Source organism: Schistocerca cancellata, chromosome 1 (assembly GCF_023864275.1).
Source record: "Schistocerca cancellata isolate TAMUIC-IGC-003103 chromosome 1, iqSchCanc2.1, whole genome shotgun sequence".
NCBI classification, from domain to species: domain Eukaryota; kingdom Metazoa; phylum Arthropoda; class Insecta; order Orthoptera; family Acrididae; genus Schistocerca; species Schistocerca cancellata.
In genome coordinates, this window is record NC_064626.1 from 384,854,991 (window position 1) to 384,880,354 (window position 25,364).

The window sequence follows — 25,364 nt, forward strand, 5'->3', positions numbered from 1 at the left end:
ATGTGATTTCATGTATGACTTTCTCACAATAAGACAGATACCACCTCTGTTAGAACTGAAGTAGATGAGTAACATGTTGCCACATAGGAGAAGATTACAGCTACAAAATTGTCATGCTTGTAGGCTGTAGATATTACTGGTGAGACAGATTTCATACAGATCAATAAAAGCCACAACTTTGGCGCATTAACGAAGTATTGATAGGTACTGACAAGAGAACTGGGTACTTCCAGTGTACATTTAGCTATCCTAATGCTGATTGTATTTTAAACTATTGTTGTTGTAGTGTAGAAGGTACGGTATATAAGACAGCAAATCATGTATAATTATGATTTCTACCAGTGACACAGGTTTTACATCTGTTCGAACTGAGGTAGCTGCCTAGTGTGTTGTTGCACTGGAGAAGTTTGCATATGGAGAATTGACATGGTTATATGTTTTACATAGTGTTGCCTTAGTAGATTCTTCACTGTAGAATAAAAGCAGTACATTTAATGCACAATTAAAGTCATGATGGAAACAGCTAGACACAACCAACCTGTGGGCATGAAGACATTAGCAATAAAAATGTCTTTTTGCCATTCAGTGTTTTTCAGTAATTACTCATAAGGTTAAAACATTTATCACCTTGTAGGATAATAAAATAAAAATAAGCCTTTCCAGGGTTCAGAAAAATGGTCATTGTATGACTCAGATCTTTCACTAATTCCTACATAGTTTTGACTTTCACTCAGATTAGCAATTGGATACGTCCATAATATCTCCGTGGAAATCAGGGACATTGTACACACAGAATGATGAGGTATGTGTCTTGCAAGCTTATTGATTTTTAAAGCAGTGCCTAAGATTGTTGTTACAGTTTCAAACATCTGAGAAGTTTTGTAAAAGTGAGTTACACACAAACTAGTAGCGACCCACACAGGCAAGAAATATATACTGAAAGCTTCTCAAAAACAGTGTGAGCTACTTAAGTCTGTATTCCAAAGCGAAATCCAGTCCACACCAAAATTCCACCTATGACAAACGAAAGAGTCCGTGTGATATCAGTACCTAAGCCAAACCATTAGCACACTCGCTATGCATTCCAGATTGCGTCACATCTGACTCCTTCCGTGGGAAAAGATGCAAGTGGTGCATGGTCTGGAGCAGCCACTACCAAGAAAGATAGTGGGTCAAGTTCCACTGGTGTTGCCGCAGAAGGTTGAGGATTGATGAAAGTTTTGTGAATCCACATAGGACCAAATAGTCTGCCACAGGCACAGAAACCAGTGGCTGTTGACCAGGTGGGCAAAAATGAAGTTGATTTTGTCAGCACCTCCGACCTCTATGGACAGAGGCCACAGTATACATCATGGGGTAATGGTGGGTTAAGATCATCCCACCAATCCCAATTAGGTTGTTTGACCTTGTGGCCTAGGCTGATGCCAGGTTGCTCACTCAGTAAGGAGAAGCATCAGTGATGACATGCACAGTCACAGTTGCAGCATGTTGGACGAGGTGCATTGTTGTGTGGTTGTGAAGCCACTGCATCGGGCTTCAGCCTTCAGGCATTTTCTAGAAAAGTGCAGTGTCGGAGAACATTTATTTACACATGATGGCACTGACATAGTCCTTCATTGATGCAAGTTAATTTGACAAAGGTGTCAGTGATAAATATGTCAAGAATTATTGCATGAAAAAACACTTGTTCATTTATATATGAGTCCTTTCTTTGCCAACTTCTACAGTAAAAGCTCGAGATTGTGAAGGTCCTCCTTTTGAGTCGAAGCTGTTAACCAAAATATCAGCAAGGTATGCAGCACAGTTTGGATTACCATAGGCAATAAAACTCTGGAGTATGGAAAGGGCTGAAGAGGTTTTGAAGGCAACCAATTATAACAGTAGAGGCTATATGTTGTATTGAGCAGTAGTTAAGCTTGTGATGGTACATCCAAAGAAATGTGAAGGTACACCTCTACGTGCATCCAAAGAAATGTGAAGGTACACCTCTACAAGTTCATTTGATTGTAGTGACTCAGGTGCTGTGGCCTAATTTTGCAGAGTTCATTGGGGATCAGTTGAAGAAAAGTGTCCACTTCAGGTTGTGTGTTTATCCCACACTTTGAAGTCACTACAATGTCTAAAGGTGCCATTGGGTTTGTGTACTGTACCAGTGGAATGGCTCATTGATTATGGGAGCATTCATTAGGGAGCATTTCCAATTCTATTTTAGGATCTTACTTTTAGAGCCTGGGCACCAGGCAGTCTTTAAGAAATGTGGGGCAGCAGCCATTTAAAAGTGATGTGAGTTTCAAAATCAGCTGCCTACCCCAATCCTGAACAGGTGATTTGAGCATATCTATTAAAGAGAGTTTGTAAAGTGGTTTAAGGCCCTTCAGGTTGCATGGGGTGCCCTGTTTCATGATCCTTAAATCTAAAGGTGGGGAAAGAATCCATTCTAAAAACATTGTCCAACCTAAGGTGAGTTACCACAAGAAGTCTTACTGGGTGATTGACTTGCTTGTAAGTCAGTAAAACTGGAAGTTTTCCTATCAGGGTATCTGGTTATACCCGTAGGCCAAAGGATTTGTCTTGGATGCCTGCAGAGGCAGCAACCCTAGTAGATTATTTAGGAAGGTCACAGAACCCCAGGATTCAAGATTCACTCATAGGGTGTTTGCCAGTGAACACTTAAGTACATTTGCTGGATTGTGTCCAGAGAATCTGCACTTCGGTAGATTTATCACTCACTTAGTACTCTTCTATCATATCCTCCATCATATATGTATCATAACTGTTAGAACAAATCTCTTGAATATGCCCTTTTTTGCTGCATGTGTGGTGAAGGAAACAGTGTTTACAGCTGGATAATGACACTGCCGTTACCCTTACCTGTGGCTACAAGTGTGGTTATTTAATACATCACTGGGCCACGGAGCAGGTGAAGACCCTTGCTGTAGGTGGCACGACATTCCTCATGATTAGTGACAGGGAGCTGACTGCTGTGACGTCTTCTTCTATCACAAACAAACTGTGGGGCATGTGGGCAGTTTCAAAGGCTTGAGCTATTCACACTACTTCCATCAGAGATGGATTTGATAACCTCAGTGTGTAGTTATTTACTTCTGAGCTGGTATTAAGACACTCTATAATGCCCCTGATTGGTGTCCGCATAATTCTGTCCACAAATCATTTGAAATTGCATTTTGTACTTAATCCATGTAGATTGATAGCCCAACATCCATCAGATTGATTGGCTCCCTTTTTCTGCTCACGAACTTCTAACCTGGTTACAGTAACATGTTTCTTCATTGAAAAATGTTCTTGCAGTAAAGAAAATAGTGTCTAGTTTCTGTATTAGATGTCACCTTTCTCAACAAGAACGTGGCCTTCTCGGTATTGAAATTTGGCAAGTTGTAAAATACAGTATAATAATAAAGCCCATGAAACATTAAAAAAAGATACATTTACTGTAAGTGGCCTAAAAGGACATAATAAATGATAGAATATGTAAAAGATAAACTCTCAAAGTTTTACAATGTTTATAAATGTGCTATGTGTCCACACTTCATCATGCGGCACACGTCAATCAGTAGTACACTTCAACCCCTAACTGGCTCATTATATGAGGAGTTACAATCAGAAAAGCTGCTGTGATGCAGTGTCACAAGTCTTTGGGGTTCTGTGGTGGAGCTGAAACCTAAATGCTATCCTTGATGCAACTCTGCAAGAAAAAATCGTGATGTGTCGATTCATACTATGTGGTAGTGACCACCCAAGTAGTCAGGTCAGTGGCCATGACACAGCCTAGCCATGAAATGGCAATGTCTCATTTAGGTAAGCTTGTACACAATTGTGCAGAAGTGATGGTAGGCCTCTGGCCTTGTTGAAAGATGAAATCCTTGCTTTGAGTTTCAAGTTGCAGCATTTCGAGGTAGCTGGGACCATTGATAGTTCTCTCGGCAAAGAGGATGAGTCCAGAGAATGTCTTGTTGGACACAGCGCACAACACATTAACTTTCTCAAAATCCGAGATGTGTGTGACAACTGCAGGTGAATTCTTTCTCTCCCATATGCATGTGCATTGTCATTTGACCTTTCCTGAAAGATGAAAAGATGCTTCAGCATTGGAGATTAATTTTCTTACATAGTTGTCATTTCCATGATGGTTCTGCATATCAGTGCTGAACTGCTGACTGTATAACTCATCACCATGGCCTGTGGCTTGCAGAAACTGCAATTTTTGTGGTGTCACATTTAATGGCTTACAAAAGATTTTCCACATAGTTAGCAGAGGGATTTTTAGTTTTGCACTAGCTCAATAAGTAGTAGTGCAATGTCATCTCCCTTGCACAGTCCTCTGTCTCTTCCGATATCCCTGGTCGGCTTTACACAAACAACTGTTTCCTTGAGTTTCTTGTACTGCCTCACTTTACTGGCGGTGTCTTGTGAAGCTTGCCACAGAAAGCTCTTTGCATACTCACTAATCTGATTGGCAATGGCCAAAATCTAGCCCACAAATTGCTTTCTCTGCTTGATTCACTGTCATTTTTAACAGCTACAATTGGTGCTGGCCCTGTCACTGGTTTTCCAACTAACTTGTCAGCACTGTGCTAAAAAAAACTTTGAGAGCTTGTCTTTCACATACTGTATTACTTGTTAAATATGTTTAGCCATTTATCTATACTGTTTTTTTTTAAATGTTGCATGTACTGTATACTCACCCTGTATAACTGCAGTTGGCAGTGGTAAGTGTCCTATTCTTCAATTTGTTTGTTAAATTGTGGAAAATCTGTAAATATGAGTGGTGCGGGAGATGTTCCTGCTACATTCACTAACACTTTCACTATTCATAGTATAGCTGTGCACAATATAGCCTGCACAGTTTGTGTTAGTATTTGTTATAAATGTTTCATAGGTGAAAGACCACACTCTTGCTAATTACAAAAACATCCAAAATGTGATTTCCATGCATCGTAGGTCCTGAGTCATCACTATTTTTGTAAAAGTGAATTACAAATGACCTAGTGAGGACTCACTTTGGTTTATTTACAACAAGAGATACGTACAGATTGCTCCTCGGAAACAGTGCAAGCTAACTTAAGTCCATATTCCAAATAAAAATCTAGTCCGCACAGTATCAAAATTCCAGCTTTGAGAAAGTCCAGACTATTAGGGTAACTGAAAGAAATACACAGTGATATGGACAGAAATTACACTTTTATTGAGAAACAATAATTACATGGAAGTTACTGCTATTTATGATGGTGCCCTGGACATTACAAAAGATGGGACATGGTTCTTAATACTATGTGTGACCACCATGGACAGCAGTGTATTCCCTGCCGTGTGGTCCCTTGCTGATCACAAGGTTAATAAGGAGTTCTTGTCAAAGGATATTCTGTTGCTCACCAGCACAGTTGACAATTGCTGGATGATAATTGGTGTATGGGTGTAAGTGGATGTGCTGGAATATGTCTCTCCATCACAGCACCTATTTGCTCGATGGGATTTAAATAGGGGGGGGGGGGGGGAGTGAGCAGGCTAGTCCATTTGCTGAAGCTCCTCCACCAGTACTGTTTGATGTGAGCATGCATTGTCATCCAAAAATGAAGTCACCCATGAAGAAACGCACATTTGGAAGGATTACAGTGTCACAATAATGTTGACCAATGACTATAATGTGTACAAAGATTTGGAGGTCAGTACACCCATGCAACATTATACTTCCTCACACTGTAACAGCTGGACCACAAAAATGATCATATTTGAAAATTTTCCTGGTGCATTGCATATTCCCACCTCTCCCCATAGGAAGGTGTAGTGGTACTGGAAGTACGAAAACATGATGGTGTACAGTGGCAATGGTGTAATGTGTACAGGAGCTCAGCCACCAACATTTACAACAGCTGATCGTATTTGGGATAATGTTGTGTTGCAACATTTTACTAGGCCACCTCAGAAATCTGTGTAGCAGGATGCACGTGAAAGCAGGGTAAACCAATTTTGTGTACGATGAATTCTGAAGGCTACAAAGTGGAAAGTGTACATTCCAGGATTGCTGCAAGCTATGAACGAGGACAACCTGGATCGAAGGGTGGAGTACTGTGAGTGGTACGAAGGCATGCTTTGTGAGGAGGAACAGTTTGCAGGAATGTTGATCTAGTGTGACAAGGCGCAATTCAAACTGAACGGTACTGTAAACTGCCACAATTGTGTGTACTGGGCACCGGAAAATCCTCATATTCTCGTGGACAAACATGTTAAGCTGGCAGTTGTTAATGTGTGGTGTTGTCTGTCATTGCACAGTTTGATTGGTCTGCTCTTCTTTGAAGGTACCGTAACTGGTGTGATGTATCTTCATATGCTACAAAGATCAATTTTACCTGCCACCTGAGAGATGTTCGGGAACGGAAGATTGTAGCTACAACAAGATGGCGCTCCACCACACTACCACAAAGGCGTCAGAGCCTATTTGGATGAAAATCTACCTGGACAATAGATAGGTCGAAAAGAAGCTGTTGAGTATGCACCATGGTCCCCAGACCCTACACATCTTGACTTCTACCTATGGGGGCCCTTGAAAGATGAAGTTCATCAACAGGAGCCAGCTACACTGAATAAGCTGTAAGAAACCGTCAAGGCGTCATGTGCAGCTATCAAAACCGCAACACTGACAGCCGTAGTTCGGCAACAGTTCTGCGGCATTTATATTGTTTGGGTGCTAATGGAGGTCACATAAAATAACCTTCTCCCTGTGCAAGAATTGTAATGATATGTAATTTTCTTCCACTAATATTGACTATCAAAGGGTGTGTACATTTTTCTGTACCCCTCTGTATACCACACCCTTGCAGTCACTGAGCCACTGTGAAGCGTGAGATTGCGTGGCTTGCAGTTCCGTTAAATATTGTTGCACTTGTACTCACTGTTTGCCCTGGCTCCCTTCTCGCCTGTTACACAATGCAGTGATCGTCTGCTGCTTTAGTGGTCCCTGGTAGGCTACATGCTCTTGTTCAGGCAGCAGTGCCTGTGGTTTGGAATGCTCCCCTTACACATTGGATAAATTATTGGAGGAATACCAAACTCCTGGGCTGCACTCGTCACACTTCCTTTTTCCACTTTCCTGATGGTTCTTTCTCATGTCAAGCCAGGTAAATGTTGTCTCTGGGGCATGTTGTAAGATGAACACCACCAAAACGCACTGTAACTGCTGACTGATTGACACACACTGCATTTTCCCATTCTTTCAACTGCTTCATGTTGTGGGACCAGCTCCATTTGGCACTTTAGTCACACTGATCTCATGCTGTGTAGTGTCCAGATTTCTGTAGATGACCGGGAGATGTCTGGCAGTATGCTCCTGCATTTTCATTAATTTCCACTAAGATATTAATATGTCATGCTACTTAATATATCATGTCCTTAGAGCAATGCATTCTTTTGTTGTACTAGTTTTATGTTGTAGAAAGCAGCTGCTGTTCTTGCTAGAAAAATAAAGAAATTTATCTTCATTTCTGTTGAAACTAATTGTCAGAGCCAGTTCGAGAACATTTCTCGCACACAAGTGACTTATTGTTTGCACTCACTGCCCTCCTTTTCTCTCATATTGTTTCATACGTGTCAGTTTTCACTACTGTGCTATGCATCGTATACAAATCTTTCACATGAGTGCCCCTCTAAGCTTGGCACCCCAATAAGCCGGTAATAATTGTGATGTGTCCTGTATTGAAATCTTACAGCTGTGGCGGCTCTGGTGTCCCTTTCTAATTGGTGCTCCAAGCGGCAACTGTGTTGCTTTCAGTCTTAAAATGGCCTTGCTAGTAGTGTTATATTGTTTTAGTCATATTCATCCATTTCTAGACCATTCAGTAGTCAGTCATTTTCATGAACCTGTGAGCATTTTTTTTGAGAACTTGAGTTACATTAGAAATAGTTGACAAACTGTTGTCATTGAAAATGGGGTCAGGATAGATTCATCAGAATACTATATTACTAAATAATAAGGGCATCAGAGTGAAGAAGAGAAGGAAAAAGAGAAAGAAATTTAAAGGTGTCTAATAGAGGCTGTCAGTATAAGGAACATCTGTGTAATGTAACAAATGAAATTCAAGAATGAGAATAATTATTTTGTGAGAAAATATAGTAACAGAAACCAAGCCTGCGATAAATAATTGAATTGTTTAGTTTGAGAGGTATTTAAGTTTCAGCTATTTCATTTCATCAGTTTGATTGTCCATTTTACACTGTTCTTATACAGAACAGCTGATAATAGATTATTCCCAATTCCAGCTTGATAATAGATTACTCCCAGTTCTAGCTTGATAACGGATTATTCCCAATTCTAACTCATTTATGATGTTCTGGAAATCTAGCTCCTATATTTACATTTATTTCATTATATTAATCTTTTGCCATTCCTATATATGCTATGTGTGACCATTTAATTTGTACTGCACACTGTTTAGATGACTGACAGTTTAATAAGTTAAGCATGCAGGGAGGAGCTATTGTCCAGGATTTGATCTTTGTTGAATCACAAAGGTGTGCTTTTTGCGTATGCTGTAAAGAAATGTACACTCCTGGAAATGGAAAAAAGAACACATTGACACCGGTGTGTCAGACCCACCATACTTGCTCCGGACACTGCGAGAGGGCTGTACAAGCAATGATCACACGCACGGCACAGCGGACACACCAGGAACCGCGGTGTTGGCCGCCGAATGGCGCTAGCTGCGCAGCATTTGTGCACAGCCGCCGTCAGTGTCAGCCAGTTTGCCGTGGCATACAGAGCTCCATCACAGTCTTTAACACTGGTAGCATGCCGCGACAGCGTGGACGTGAACCGTATGTGCAGTTGACGGACTTGGAGCGAGGGCGTATAGTGGGCATGCGGGAGGCCGGGTGGACGTACCGCCGAATTGCTCAACACGTGGGGCGTGAGGTCTCCACAGCACATCGATGTTGTCGCCAGTGGTCGGCGGAAGGTGCACGTGCCCGTCGACCTGGGACCGGACCGCAGTGACGCACGGATGCACGCCAAGACCGTAGGATCCTACGCAGTGCCGTAGGGGACCGCACCGCCACTTCCCAGCAAATTAGGGACACTGTTGCTCCTGGGGTATCGGCGAGGACCATTCGCAACCGTCTCCATGAAGCTGGGCTACGGTCCCGCACACCGTTAGGCCGTCTTCCGCTCACGCCCCAACATCGTGCAGCCCGCCTCCAGGGGTGTCGCGACAGGCGTGAATGGAGGGACGAATGGAGACGTGTCGTCTTCAGCGATGAGAGTCGCTTCTGCCTTGGTGCCAATGATGGTCGTATGCGTGTTTGGCGCCGTGCAGGTGAGCGCCACAATCAGGACTGCATACGACCGAGGCACACAGGGCCAACACCCGGCATCATGGTGTGGGGAGCGATCTCCTACACTGGCCGTACACCACTGGTGATCGTCGAGGGGACACTGAATAGTGCACGGTACATCCAAACCGTCATCGAAGCCATCGTTCTACCATTCCTAGACCGGCAAGGGAACTTGCTGTTCCAACAGGACAATGCACGTCCGCATGTATCCCGTGCCACCCAAAGTGCTCTAGAAGGTGTAAGTCAACTACCCTGGCCAGCAAGATCTCCGGATCTGTCCGCCATTGAGCATGTTTGGGACTGGATGAAGCGTCGTCTCACGCGGTCTGCACGTCCAGCACGAACGCTGGTCCAACTGAGGCACCAGGTGGAAATGGCATGGCAAGCCGTTCCACAGGACTACATCCAGCATCTCTATGATTGTCTCCATGGGAGAATAGCAGCCTGCATTGCTGCGAAAGGTGGATATACACTGTACTAGTGCCGACATTGTGCATGCTCTGTTGCCTGTGTCTATGTGCCTGTGGTTCTGTCAGTGTGATCATGTGATGTATCTGACCCCAGGAATGTGTCAATAAAGTTTCCCCTTCCTGGGACAATGAATTCACGGTGTTCTTATTTCAATTTCCAGGAGTGTATTTGGCCTTATTAGTGTACTGTGGACCATGTGTAAACGCTGCTTCCCCATATTCAAAGTTGTCAGCATCTTAGGTGTTTTAATTGAACTATAATATTCTTTTGTCTTACACCTATGGGTCACTTTAACTGAACAATAAGGTTCTTTTGATTTCCACTTTTTTTATTATCTTGTTAGGTCATTGTATGATTATGACAGTAATTTTCAATTTTCAGTGTTTGTGACGAAACCCAAGTTGTCCTGGAAGCGAACACTGGAATGGGTAAGTTCTCTTTGGTGCTAATGTGACTAGTATTTGTCTCTTTGGAGATTGTATGATGAATAATAGAATTTATTGTGCAAATGCAAGCATAGTTGTATCTTACAGGTGATAGTGGACGTGATAGGGTCCTTAGGCAAGAACTACAGCAACTCAAATGTGATAAATTCAAATTAACATGTGAACTTGAAGAAGCTTTGGCTACACGTAAAACTGCAGAAGAAAACGCTGAAAAGTAAGTAAAATATTGTGCTGAAACTCACTTATCAGTTATGAGAAAGCAATCACTGGAATTTGTTTCCATTAAATCCAGAGGAGGAAGATACTTCAGAAATCAGTAACATCACAGTGATATACACTGACATCACACAGTGTTTCATATATGTGCAGTGGGGTTTGGGTACTACTGCCACTACTTCGCTGCATTTGTTGACTATTTGAAGTACTAATTCAGATTCATATTGTCAGTATTTAAGTGTTTTACAAGCAACTCTTAATAAGAGTAAACAAAAATCTCTGATACAGCTATTCATTTCCAAAAAAGTAATTAATCTCCTGCATATACATTCCAAACTGGTAATCACAAGACAGCATTAAAATTAAATGGGAAGTCTCACTTTCTTACTTCATACTGTGAGTGTAGGCTTAAGGGAGTATTTTTTTTAAAGTAACAATGTATATTAAAAATGGTACATCATCTTGTAAAATATTTGACAGTTGCAAAGTATATTGAAGACATTTGCAGTATTTGATTTCAGCCTGATGTTTACCAGTGATATCTTTAGTAATGGCCTCAGCAAATATTCGGCAATAATAACAAATGATTGAAAGTTCGGTACACGTGTTCCAGTAAAATGTGAAACACAATATTTCAGCTGCTTTTAGTTGCACTATATAGGGATCAGTTTTTCCTGTTGCTTATGAATGGTTAAAAAGATACTGATGCCCAAGTATTTTTACTTTGTTAAAAAGCATTTCAACACTACCTCATTAAAAATGTTGGAATTAATCTTAGTACCTTTGGGCAATGAGTGATATCCTTTTTTTGTAGTTTTTTAAAAACTGTGTATTTTCCTTTGATGAGCTAGAGTAAAACACACACACACACACACACACACACACACACCACACACCACACACACACACACACACTCACACACACACACAAAAATCCATGAGCGTGCGTGTGTGCCTATGCCCTACATGATGCTGATTGGACAAACAGTGCCAATCTATTTTTTGGCTGGCAGACTGGTAGTGGTGAGAGTAGTGCCAGGTGGGTTGAGTTGAGGGAAAGGGGCTAGGGTCAGGTGGCTAGTGGCTCGGAGGGAACCTGACCCTGGTCCCTCTCCATCGATTTGTCAGCTAGGAATGCGGGAGGGAGGGGTGGCACACATATGGACAGACATGATTGTAGTGGTTGGTGGGAAGTGGCACAAGTTGAAATTGACATGAATTGGGGGGGGGGGGGGGTGACTGGACAGAGGAAGGGGAAACTATTGGGTGGAGATTAGGGGGACACTGGGTTACCTGAGATTGAAGCCAGGATAACTATAGGAGTGGAGTACGTGTTGTAAGGATAACTCCCATCTGCTTGGTTTGGAGAAGCTGGTGGTGGAGGGGAGGATCCAGATGGTGTGGGTCATGAAGCAGCTGTTGAAATTGAGCACATTATACTCAGCTGCTGGTTGTACCACAGGGTGGTCAACTTTGTTCTTGGCTACAGTTTAATGGTGATTCAGTGGTGACCATTCATCCTAGTGGACAGTTGGTTGCTAGTTGTATTGGCTTACAAAACTGTGCAGTCTTTGCAGCAGGGTTGGTATATGACATGGCTGCTTTTGCAGGTTGCCTGGCCTCGGATGGGGTAGGATAAGCCTGTGACAGGACTGGAGTAGGTGGTGCTGAGTGAGTGGATTGGGCATGCCTTGCTTCTTGGTCTGCCACATCGATATGTGGGAAGCAGCTGGGAGTGGGAGCGGCATACAGATGGAGTAGGAAGTTGTGTAGGTTGGGTGGGAAGGATCTTGTATAGGATGTCCCTCATTTCAGGGCAGGATGAGAGATAATCAAAGCTCTGGTGAAGGACATGGTTCATTTTTTCCAGTCTAGGATGCTATTGGGTGGTGATGGGAGCACTCCTTTGTAATTAATTATTGATTGTGTGTGAGGACATGGCATAGAAAATCTAAAAATATTCCTGTACATAGGTCAATAAGACCTAGAAACAAGTGTAAGTTTGTGCTTTGCTTGAATAATAAGTTTGTCACAAAATTGTAACATTATTTTTAAGAGATATTCATTTTGACTGATTGCAACATTATCATGTGATAATTTAAAAAAAATTCAAAAAGTTTTACTTTGCTGTAAGTGTAAAATATGTTGTTAAAAGTCTTTTCGAATTTTCAAAGATAGTTTGCATTTCCCCAATAAAGCCACTAGAGAAAAATGGGGTTACGAGAGGAAGAATTAATAAACAACATAAAAAGTCAAACTTTCACTATAATGTTGTTTATGAAGTGATGTTTCATAATGTTACCGTAAATTTTTCAGATTATTCATGAGGTTTGGTTCTAATAGGTAGCACAGCACTTGTGTCAGAAAGTTAAGCATAATCAAGAAATGAGAACTGTATCCCAATGGTTATAGTCAAGGTAAACTTCAACCACAGCACAAGTGATGTACAATACTTTCAAAAACCTATATTTATATTGAGACCTCTCTTATGGGGGCATGGTTACATCTAACTATTGCATGTGCTTGCCTGTAACTGGCTGTAATCTCCAAAAAGTGGTTCAAGAAATTATTGGCATTGAAGTTCCTGAGAAGAGGAAGTTCTGTCCAACTGTGCTGCTGAAAAGTCACATATGGTTGCAATATTTCAGTTCTTGATATTGTTGTGATAGCAGTATTTCTCCAAGCAACAATGATGATGTAGAGCTCTGTGTGCCAAGGTGTTATCATTCATCTTTCTAAGTTGACCAAATCTTCTTTGCTCGGAAATTTACTCCAACTGTTGTCATTTCTGTTAATGTAACACCATCATATTTTCCCACACAAATGCTGTCCTATAAGAACTGTATATTTTTATGTACAAGATTTCCATGAAATTTAAAGTATTCAGTATTAAATGTCAGAATGGTGCCATAAAGAATCATCAAGGACATCATTCCAGAAATATTTTTGTGGAAAAGTTTGTCATCAATAATGGTGGACTATACAGAGATAGGAGACTTGGTGTGGTGTATTGTAATAAGATCAACTTTAAGGCTTTAATTTGATACAAAAGATTAGTTTATGTGGTATATACACATAAGAGCCAAAGAAGCAGGTACACCTGCCTAATATTGTACATGTCCCCCACAAGCAAGCAGCAGTGCTGCAACATGACATGGCATGGACTTGACTAATGTCTGAAGTACTGCTGAAGGGAATTGACACCATGAATCCTGCAGGGCTGCCCATAAATCCATAAGAGTATGTGGGGATGGAGATCTCTTCTGAACAGCATGTTGCATTGCATTTCAGATATGCTCAATAATGTTAATGTCTGGGAAGTTTGGTAGTCAGTGGAAGTGTTTAAACTCAGAAGAGTGTTCCTGGAGTCATTCTGTAGCAATTCTATATGTGTGGGGTGTCGTATTATCCTGCTGTAATTGCCCAAGTCCATCAGAATGCACAATGGACATGAATGGATGCAGGTGATCAGACAGGATGCTTATGTACATGTCACCTGTCAGAGTCATATCTAGACATATCAGGGGTCCCACATTGCTCCAACTGCACACACCCAACACCATTATAGAGCCTCCACCAGCTTGAACAGTCCCCTGCTGAGATGCAGGATCCATGCATTCATGAGGCTGTCTCCATATCGATACACATCCATCTGCTCGATACAATTTGAAACAAGACTTGTCCGACCAGGCAACATGTTTCCTGTCATCAATAATCTAATGTCGGTGTTGACGGGTCAAGGCGAGGTGTAAAGCTTTGTGTCGTGCAGTCATCAAGGGTACATGAGTGGGCCTTCAACTCCAAAAGCCCATATTGATGATTCATTGAACGGTTCATGCGCTGACACTTGTTGATGGCCCAGCATTGAAATCTTCAGCAATTTGCAGAAAGGTTGCATTTCTGTCACACTGAACGATTCTCTTCAGTCGTTGTTGGTCCCGTTCTTGCAGGATTTTTTTCCAGCTGTAGCGATGTCGGAGAATTCATGTTTTACCGGATTCCTGATGTTCACGGTACACCTGTGAAATGGTCATACCAGAAAATCCCCACTTCATCGCCACCTCAGAGATGCTGTGTCCCATCGCTCATGTGCTGACTATAACATCACATTCAAACTCACTTAAATCTTGATAACCTTCCATTGTAGCAGCAGTAACCATTCTAACAACTGCACCTGACACTTGTTGTTTATATAGGCAATGCCGACCACAGTGCCGTATGCTGCATATTTACATATCTCTGTATTTGAATATGCATGCCAATACCAGTTTCCAATTTATTAGTGACTATTTCTGTAATGATCTCTTTGTTGATTCTTTATGGTATCATTCTGACACTTAACACTGAATTGCATGGAATCCTTGAACCCAGAAATGTACAGTTCTAATAACAGTGCATCTGTGTGGGCAGAAATGGTTCAAATAAGCGACTTGGCATCCAGGAGATTTAGTTGCTACCAGTTGTCATGGATAAAACATTCCTACATGTTTGTATTTGCATGTATTATTCAAAACATGCATGAATACCATGGAATCTCACAAAATTAATGTGGAACTACATAAATAAATATATTCACAAACTTTTTTTCAATTTTTACTCTGATTATAATGCAAATTTCACATTGATCATTGATCAGTGGAAGAACCATGTGTGAGAAGTGCCCTTAAAGGCTTGCCTCACAACTATGCCTAGTTAGCATGGTGTTTCCCAACGCTAAGACTACACTACCAGCAAACTTGCCTCATTAAAAGATGTTCACATGGATATAATGGAAACTACTTTATTGCCATGTGACTGTGCAAGGAAAAGCATGCTGTGAAATCAAGTAGGATGTTGCTGAATCTGCAGTCAATGAGTTCATCTCTGTACTGTCGTGAGTGGGCTATGCCCTTCCGAATGCCTGCTATATAAATCAACTGCTCTGGCACTCTCGTGCACATTTTATTAGCAAACTGCAACTTGTGAGGCAACTCTAAGCTTTGCTAAAAGTAGTCTTGCAGATATTGTTGAAATTAATTGTTCATATATGGACAGATATTGGCCCTATGATTGAATAGTTACTCTGAATCTTGTACTGACATAAAGTGAACATTTTGTTACGTTGGAGCCATAGACAAAGTCTTCAAATGATGATTTGTGTGACATTCAATACTATTGAAAATGTGTTTCATTTTGTTCCCCCCTTCAATGCATCCTAGTATTGTGGCTTATGAAATATTGTCCAAATATCATGTTTATGATATTACCCCAATTATTGTATTTTGCAAACATGAGTCTGAGATCATGGCTCCAATATAATTATTTGTGTTACCTGTGATCACATGCCTATTGGAAACAAGGAGTACTCCTTTCTTGTACATATAACAGAAATCAGCTTTGTGAGTAAATCTTAATTGTATTTTTTAGTGACTGCTCTCCATTCTGTTTCCATTTTCTCTTTCTGAATTACATGTAAATTTGGACACAGGTTAAACACAAATTTTATCCTCCCCTGTGACACTGTTGGAAAGGTAGGGGTGTGTGTGTGTGTGTGTGTGTGTGTGTGTGTGTGTGTGTGTGTATGTATATATACACACACTTTGAGATTTTATTTTTAGTGAATGCACATTTATGATTTAAAACTGTCTCACTCCTAACAGAATGGAACGACTTGTTGATGTTCTTCGAAAGAAGATAAACGGTGTAGTTCAAGAAGAGAAACAGCAACAAATATTGCAAGAAGTGACCCTAATGGAACAGAGTCCAAGTTCCTTGGAGAATACCAGTGAGTCACTTGTTAGTGTTGGAAGTAGCTCAACTGGTCGTTCTTCTTCTCTACAGTCACCACAGGTGACAATGTCAGGTCCAGTAACTGATCTGTAGCAAGAGAGTGCCTCCTTGCCATTCCTAATTTGGGGAATCGTAGTACTCCTTCTGCTTGAGCCTTCAAGATGTTGAAATGTGGAACTTGTTTTGCCATACCATGACTACATCAATATTTTATATAAGCATCAGACATCTTAACAAGAAGGATGAAGATATCTCGGGCTATGTATTACCTTTTTGTAGAAAATCAGTGTACATCCACCTCAAATTTACAGGAGAGTGAAATAAGAAATCAGTATTTTTGCTAATTTGGAACATGACATCACATTCTTAGATATTGACATGATTTACACAAGGTATTATATTTTGATACAATTTAGCAGACAGTGTTATGAGCAGCAATAAATACTCATAATTTACATCATACAAGCCTAAATGAATACTAGAATGCTTTTTGGTACATACGGAGTGACACATTTTGTGACTGTGTTATATATTTATATGACTGTTTTTATAGAGACAATAATTCATATATTAAATAATAGAGAGAAGCAGAATTCAGATAAAACATTTTATAAAGCCATGTGACTGTGAAATGTGTACATATTTGTGTAATTTGTCCCCCTCTGCTATTTCATTAACGGGTGTGCAACGTACTCAAACACAAAATACTCTTTTTCCTTTTCTGAAGCTAATGTATATTTTGAAGTCATTATGTTGTAGCACTCATCAGATTTTAGTTCATATAAAATAGCATACTGAAGTTGGACAAAGAGAAAAATTGTTTTGTACAAACATTTCACATTGCGTATTGACTCTGCGTATTTACATTTTCTTCTATGGGTTACACATAGCCTTTTTATTTGGTTTTGTTCATAATTCAGGTACCCATAGCAAAAATTAGTGTGTACTTCAAGTACACAATGAACAATTCACTGATTACCATACAGATAAGAAGAGCTTACAAATCCCATTATATGTGTGTCAACTCACTTCAACGGTTTTCTCTTTCTTTTACTGTATCTGTAGTTATTAAGTGTTAACTTTGTGCCAATTAGAGAGATTTTTCTGGAATTTATATAGGTGAAAACACATTTTGTTCATCATTATATTTAATTAATATATTATTTCATAGTTAAATTTTGTGCTCATAATTCTGTATTATAACATATAAATTGAGTTATTTTGCATATAAGTAATATTATCACCCCCTCTCCACTAGTCTGCCCCTCTCTTCCCCACAAAAAACACATGTACAACAACTTTATTTTAATCAAACAATACTGCTGCAGTCCCACAACAGTGAACGTTGAATGAGATGGTTCTGAATGTAAAGCTTCTGCATACAGATATTTTTCTGACAATTTAAGTTAAATGTTTAATGTCATATAAAGTAATGAAATACTTCCTATTTGAAACCCAAGTTGTTTATTTCCTGTTGTTGCCCAGTGTTTGACATTTCTTTTTTGCTTCGATGGTAAAGAATGGAATTGTGTGTCAAGGACATTGTACAATTAATGCAGCTGTGATTTTTGCCCTGTTATTATGCTGAGCTATCCTTCAAGGAAATTTGGAGCATCATTGCTGCTAATAATGCCACATTAACTGTAGGTGATATTTGTGTATGGTAATTAATTGATTATAAATTTGAACTTATAATTTTGCAGATCTTGATTTTTATTTATAAATTTTTTGTCATTGTGCCATCATACTAATTGAGTACATTTTCAATTTTCACAAATGTAAATAATTACTACACTGTAGACCAAAATGTATGTTGCTATTCTTCATTTTAGAGACAGTAGTTTGAAGCACTATTTTTCAGTAATATTGAAAAAATCAGCACAGGATCAAAATATATGTTTGTTCTGTGTAGTACATAGTAAATATAAACACAGAAATTACCGCACTTACACATATGTGGTTTGAAGTGTAGGTTATGTATTTTAAATTATATTGGAATTCTATTATTTTATATTAATGATTTTTTGCTAAGCACAGTTAATGCCGTAGCAAGTTAAGTTGCAAGCTAAGGATTATTTGAGAAAATGCCACTAATTCTGAAATCTTTTGGTTGTATATTTATCTATCAAAAAAATTTTCAAAGTTAAAAGTGCCTTATTACTTTAGAGATCCATCCAGCAGAACTTGATGGCTCTAGTTACATATCAAGGAAAGCAATAGTTGGAATGTTTATGTTTAATGAATTTATGTAATGTTTATATTATTATAAAATGTAGATTTTGTGATAAATCTCTATTGATAAATGGGCTCTAGTTTGTTGTTATGGAAAGGCCACATAGCTATTTATGCTGATAGTATGTTTACAGCCTGTTATACTGTCCAGAGCAATCAATGTTTTTGCATGACTGAATTATTTACATACATTTCATAATGAGTCTTTGATCAGCTTGTAATATAACTGCAAGACTGTGATAAGAGAAAGCCATACTCCCAAAAAACTGTTTGCTTTCCACTTGTGAGAATATATGTGTTGAGTCAAGTGTAATATGATAGAGACATAAATGTTTTACAGAGCTTACACAGTTTCAGGCAGGACAGATTACCAGTAGTCTTGGTGAGGTGAATGGAAGACATGGAGGAAATGATAGCTATTTTGAACATCAAATAAATCAATCTCTTTCAGAAAATGGAAAGGCTGGTTTGTATTTAATTTTACAAATTGTGTGTAGATGACAGTGTGTGTAATGACATCAGAATTCAGCACAGCATAGGAAAAACCTTTGATGAAATGTTTCCATAGTTTAAGAACAATTTATCTTGGATGTAGTACAATACTGGTACACCCTTTCTTTCTGTACTACAAATTAGTAGCACGTTCTGAATTTTGAAATTATATCCATAGTTACAGAAGGAATATGTTTAAATAAATGTTTGCCAAAAATACTATTTTCATATTATATTGAAAAAGAATCTAGAAAATAATACCAATAATAAGAGATTATAAGGATTTTCTATAAGCTAGACATTATGATATATTGGCTGTGTAATTTAAAATAATGTACACATAATTATTTTAATAAAAAAAAAGAACTCATGAAGTGCGTGTATATAAGAATACAACACTTACCTATCATGACAGGACCACATCGTGATGTATTAATCCTTTCTCACAAATTAATTTAAGCATTAATTGAGACTGCAGTTACATGTCTAGTGTCACATTTAAGTTGATTTAAGTTAATGCCAGTAATGCTGCCTTATTGGCAAAGTTTAATTTATACACACAGTTAAAACTACTGGTAATTTGCCTTGCCATCCAGATACACATGTAATCAAATAAATTATGTTGGAGAATGTGATGGGAATGAGTTACATTTTTTGGGAATAGTATTTATTACTGTTGTTGTTGACAGGTACTGTCCTAGGAATTATGTTAATGTTTTATGCTTCTGAGAAATGATGGAGATATTTTCTGCATTTTTCTTGAAAATTGGCCTGGCACAAATATTTGCACAGTTTATGTAGAATGTTACTGAGTAAGCAAATGAGGATTGAATTGTAAAGAACATTCTTTTTTATTCGAATACCTTAATTTGTTGATAGCCAATGACACTGAAACCCATTTTCAACTTGGAATGGAGCCTTAATTGTGAGTGGTTCCTTGTGTGTGCATTATACAAGAATCTGTTTGGTTTGATCTTTTAATTTGTGTAATTGCTGTAGTTGGGAAGGAGCTGGAGATAGCTCACATCAGGCATTAGAAGGCAATTGTACTTCAGAGTTCTATGTTAGTGTTCCTAAAATAACATTTGTAAGTAGGAAATGAATGGTATTGTCATTAAAACATGGACAATTTTCAGCGAAAGCATTATGTTGTCTTTAAAGGCATTAAAAAAGGAGTGTAGCACAGATAATAGTAAACATATTCCGTCCACTTAAAGTTACTAGTTTCTATCCATGTCAAGAGTGTGATTGCCATGTGTGCTTTAATGTAAATTTCCAAAAAGTAAAGTTACATACAGATTTGAAATATGTTTGTTACAGACTACAGTATAAGAAATATATGGAAATATAAAGTGTTGTGGCATATGGTACTTATCCTCTGATGGATGCTAGTTTTCTTGCAGGCTGTGTAAATGCCATTTTGTGTGTCACATTTTGCCTTACTACAACAGTCCATAAAATTTTCTTTGAGGCTTTTCATAATTTATGTTAGCCTTCATTTGAACACAGCATTTTTTATTAACGTTGGGTTGTTCAAATTTTTCTCTGCATCTTGCTTGAATTTTCTAAAATGTTGTCATGTTCACATCAACTATTTGTTGTAGATAAGGTGTTACATTCGACATTGATATACAGTGGTTTTGGTATTGATTGTGAAAATTGGAACTGAATGCTTTGTGGATGAGATCTGGAAGTCCAATTTGTTTAAATGACCTCATATAGTAAATGTTGAAAAATAGCAGAGGATGCCTTACAATTGTTAGATCAACTAAGTGCAAACATTTGCGTCTTTATCTGCAACATCTACATTCCTAATCAAATAATAGTACAGTGTGTGAGAAGTGAAGGGGAGGAATCAAGACATTAGATAATGACTTAGTAATTAGTGCATGAAAACAGACTAATGCATGGAATACATGCACTTTTGCCAATGAAAAAAAAATTGTAGTGGACAAATCCAGAATGAAGAACAGACATCTAATATAGGGAATGTAGAGCTCACTGAGGAGGATGCAGAGCCATGTTAGAAAGATCTCTCCAATGTAAGTCATTTGTATTTCATAACATTTACTGCAGTTGTTATAGAAATATGGTAAATAACTAGAGTTTTTTGCAGCATGTAACATGTGAGGCAGAGAGAATAAACTTCAAGTGAAGCAGCAATGTATATAAGACATAAGGTCTTTTCGAAGATTTTGTAAGGTTTGCAGGGTGAATGTTATGTGAGGTACCCCAACTAATTTTGATAAAAACCTGATTTTGTTTAAAAATAATGGACAGCTACTACAGAAGTTAAACTTGTTTTATTGATAACAAGACTTAAATAAGCTGTAGTAGTAGAATTGCTGAATGGAGAAACACCTTATAAGTAGGTTGAAACATTATGGAAGGTACTGAAAAGGTAGAATCTCTAAGAAATAAGAAATTATATGTTTGTATACTGTAGTGACTATATGAAGGTCAAATAATTTGAGAAAAGAAGAATAGAGAAGCATGAGTTGTTATGATTTGCAACTGTAGGAAAACATATGTAAGCCAAGTTCAAATACTTTCTGAAACAGTGCAAGCTTCAAGCATAAACCAGCAATTAGCTTTTCTGAAGTACTGTTGAATTAAATTACATGAGAAATGTTGGGAATTCAGTTGGATTTGTGCGATGAACTGAAATTTAGTTTTTGTGAAAATAAAATTTATCTTTGAGGTGAGAAAAGTCTATGGATACTATTTGTGTTACAGGTTATTCAGAGAGCATAAAATAACACAGTAGATGCCTCTGGTACCAGTGAATGCTTTAGTGACAAACTTAATTTGCTGGTTTGTAATCTCTGATAATGATCTAATTTGTGATATCAAAATTGTTTGTGAATGATGTGTGTCAATAGGTCATTTCATATCACAGAAATCATAAATAAGAGTGCTTTGTACATATAATATTTGAGGTAAGATATGTGGTCATAGTTGATACAGTAATTTCAACATTGTTTATCATATACTTAAATATTTGTAGCACGCATAACTGATCAGTACCACTTTCTTTATACATGTTTCACCCAGTGTTCATTATGTTGCATCATTAGTAATAAAAACAAAACTTCCACTGTGTTGTTAACATTGTAAGTGTTGATGGTATACATTGTTGTGCCAATAATACTCAGCATATCAGATCTACAATGTACTGTTGAATGCTGTTCAGTAACACTTTGAACAAAATATGTAGCATATCAGTTTTGGAATTGCATAATAGTTCCGTCCATGGAATTATACTATGAAACACAAATAAAAGATGTTTGTAAACATTCTGTATGCTTAGGGAGTACAATTCTTGTTTTATGCTCGAAATTGTGGTAGTGTCACATTTAAGCTGCACGAAATGAATTAAATTTGAAAAATAATTGTAAATGACTAATGTGGCATAAATCAGAGCTGTTTGTGGTATGTGCAGAGGGAACGGTTTTCAAATATTATTATGTATAAATACAATAAGTTTTATCTCTCCACGATGTGTGTGAGTATATCATACAATCTACACTCATTCTCTCCATATATTGCATTCAGAAACATTAGAAAACACCAGTAATCTGTCATTGGATATAATTTAGCCTTAGTTAAGTGCCTGAATTATTGCACATGTATTAGAGATTTATAATGTATATTTCAGCATTCTATTAACTGTTAATAAATTGACAAGAACACAGAACAAATATTATTACTGACTTATTATTACTGAATTCCTATCATGTTTGCTTCAAGTTTTGGGTAAAACCTAGAGACAATATGCTTACATAATAGAAACTCTACAATAAAATATATTATGAAGACAAATTTGTGAATCTGTTAAAATATAATAACAACATTTCTTTCATTTATCCATGATTCTGGTGGCTAAATTCCATTGCTGTGTATCAAATTACTTGAGCAAAGATAGCTACCTAATGGCTATTTTTTAAGTAATAATACTTTTTTGAAAACAGGAACTTATTTCCCAACATAATCTTCTTTGAGCTGAATATATCTTATGTAACACTGATCATAGAAAATAAATTTATTTCTAACTCTGCATAGGGGTCCTGTACAGCAAAGATAACTTCTTCATACAACACTCAATATTCCTGCCTCCAAGGCATCATATCAAACAGTGTAGATAGACTTCAGCAGAATACCTGGATATGAAAGACTTGGTGCAACATACCATTATATATATACAGTTGCATGTGTTTGTTTTAATGTTGAAAACGCCTGCCTATTAAGTATTAACACTGAAAATGATACCAGATTTTCACCATAAAACCAGAGAGATCATGGTAACAAATGTATACAAGCTGCCACAAATTCAGAGTTCAACTGAAGTTCCACTATCAATCCCTCACCCACATATGTATGAAGGGGCTTTTAACAACTACCATGCAATGTGAAATTTATAACCTGTGATCAGAAGGTACTGCAGTTGTGGAATGGGCTGAAGAAAACAGTGTAAGCCTCAGTTTTGATGCAAAAGACAAGGGTATATTCATGTCTGCAGGATGGAACAAAGATTGTAAACCATCTCTCTGCTTGTCTTCACAAAATTCTAAAAACCAAGTTCTAAATAAATCCACAATAGTTCTAACTGTCTTTGCAAACAGAAAATGCTGATGTGTCATGTATGAAGTAGGGTACCAGTTATTCGATCCATTACTACACGAAGATAGAACTTTGAAAAGGACAAATTGGAAAACCTTTACTGATGAACTCATTAAAGTAATTAGGTGAATACCAGCATCACCTCCCAATCTAGCCTATGAACTGATGGGAGAACTGAATCACTCATGAAGAGAGAAATGGATCAAAACAACCAAATTGGATTTTAAGAAATCAGATAATCAGTTTTGGAGCGTGCTGAAGTTGAGTAAAGGCAGCCAATGAGTCTGGGTAGTTTACGCTGACACCATAGCAAATAGCAAACAAAATTGTTTCAAAAAGCCCCACAAGAAAAAAAAAACACACTCAAAAAATAAAAGAAAGGAGCTTAGTAACATACAGAAAAGATACCTTCTGATACACAGTTCTCTGTGGTCTTCACATTGGAGGATCTAGGAACAGCTCTACAGGACGTATGGACAAGCAAGGCTGATGGTTTTGATGGGATACAAGAGGGGGACTAGGGTATAGGCGGATAAATTTTTTACGCCAGTCCTAAAACCGGGATATGTACCAAAAGCTTTCAGAAGTACTGAAGTTATTACTGTCCTGAAAGTGAAGAAATATTCAGGTAAAGTAGAAAATTATTGCCCAATTGTACTTCACAGCTGTTGCTACAAACTTTTTGGGGAGAGTTCTTTTAAATAGCATAGACACAAGAATCCTGCGAGGAAGAAAGATTATGGTTCAATGTCCTGTCAACATCGAGGCCATTAAGTCGGGTTCTCACATGTAACTAATGTGATGCTACAGCTTATGGCATTCTGTAGTGGCACCATGGGCTACCATTCACACAGGTGCCTCAAACTCTATGTAGGTGCACAGGTTTCAATGTGGCATCTGCTGAAATTTTATGAGTGATTTGTAGTGTTACAATCCATTCCTTGAATGAGAGGTATCACGTCCTTCAATACATACGTAAGAGAAAGGATGTTTGTGACTGAGAGTAATCGATAAGTGGTGAGTATCCCACTGTTGGGAGGTGTTTTAAATTGTACGTGCTGATACCAGAGCTAACAATCGAGTGATTGTACAGAAGTGGGTAGCAGTCAGATGACAATACCTGCTAAGGTGGAGATAGGAGTGCCATGGAGTGGGTGGTACAGAAGAAAGGGCGCCATGAAATCTAAGAACGTGAAATGTCAAAGATAATAAATGTATTATGTATTATTGTTAATTATGAAGTTAAACATCAGATCTGTCCTGTACGTAGTACAGAGAGGCGGTATATTAGTTGGTAGCTGTCCTCATTTATCATTAATTTTGAAGATAATATAAAAAAGTGAATTGAATCTCACACCTTATGTATGTGGCGGAGTGAATGAGAAGTTAATTTTCAGCAGCTTTATCTGTAACCTATAAGGATGCGAAGACTGAGCCAAGTTGGAGGAAGAACTCACACTGATTCAGGGCACAATAATGCATATGAACTTCTCTTCTGCATGAAAATGCAAGGCCTCATGCAAGTCTGCGCACCCAAGAGGATCTTATGAAACTTAATTGGACTGTTTTTCCTCATCCAACCTACAGCTGAGATCTCACGCCTTCTGACTTCCGTCTGTTCAGAGCAATGAAGGATGCACTCCTTGGGAAGCAGTATGTGAATAATGGAGGAGGTTCTTAATGCAGCAAGATGTTGGCTCTGACGTCTATCAGTTGAGTGGCACCTTGAGGGCATACAAGGTGTCTCAGTAAGATGGCGTAAGGCTGCCTTATTGA

The 25,364-nt window shown here is 38.4% G+C and overlaps 1 protein-coding gene across 1 annotated transcript in view; it reads left to right on the top strand.

Annotated features, from left to right (window-relative positions):
* Positions 1–21,684, top strand: part of LOC126175356 (uncharacterized) — a 280,513-nt gene extending 258,829 nt beyond the window's left edge. Inside the window, exons 8-10 of the mRNA XM_049922109.1 lie at positions 10,195–10,241; positions 10,347–10,473; positions 16,115–21,684. Coding sequence (XP_049778066.1) covers positions 10,195–10,241; positions 10,347–10,473; positions 16,115–16,337 — 397 coding nt within the window. The 3' untranslated portion in view covers positions 16,338–21,684. The remainder of the gene's footprint in view (positions 1–10,194; positions 10,242–10,346; positions 10,474–16,114) is intronic.
* Positions 21,685–25,364: the final 3,680 nt, after the last annotated feature.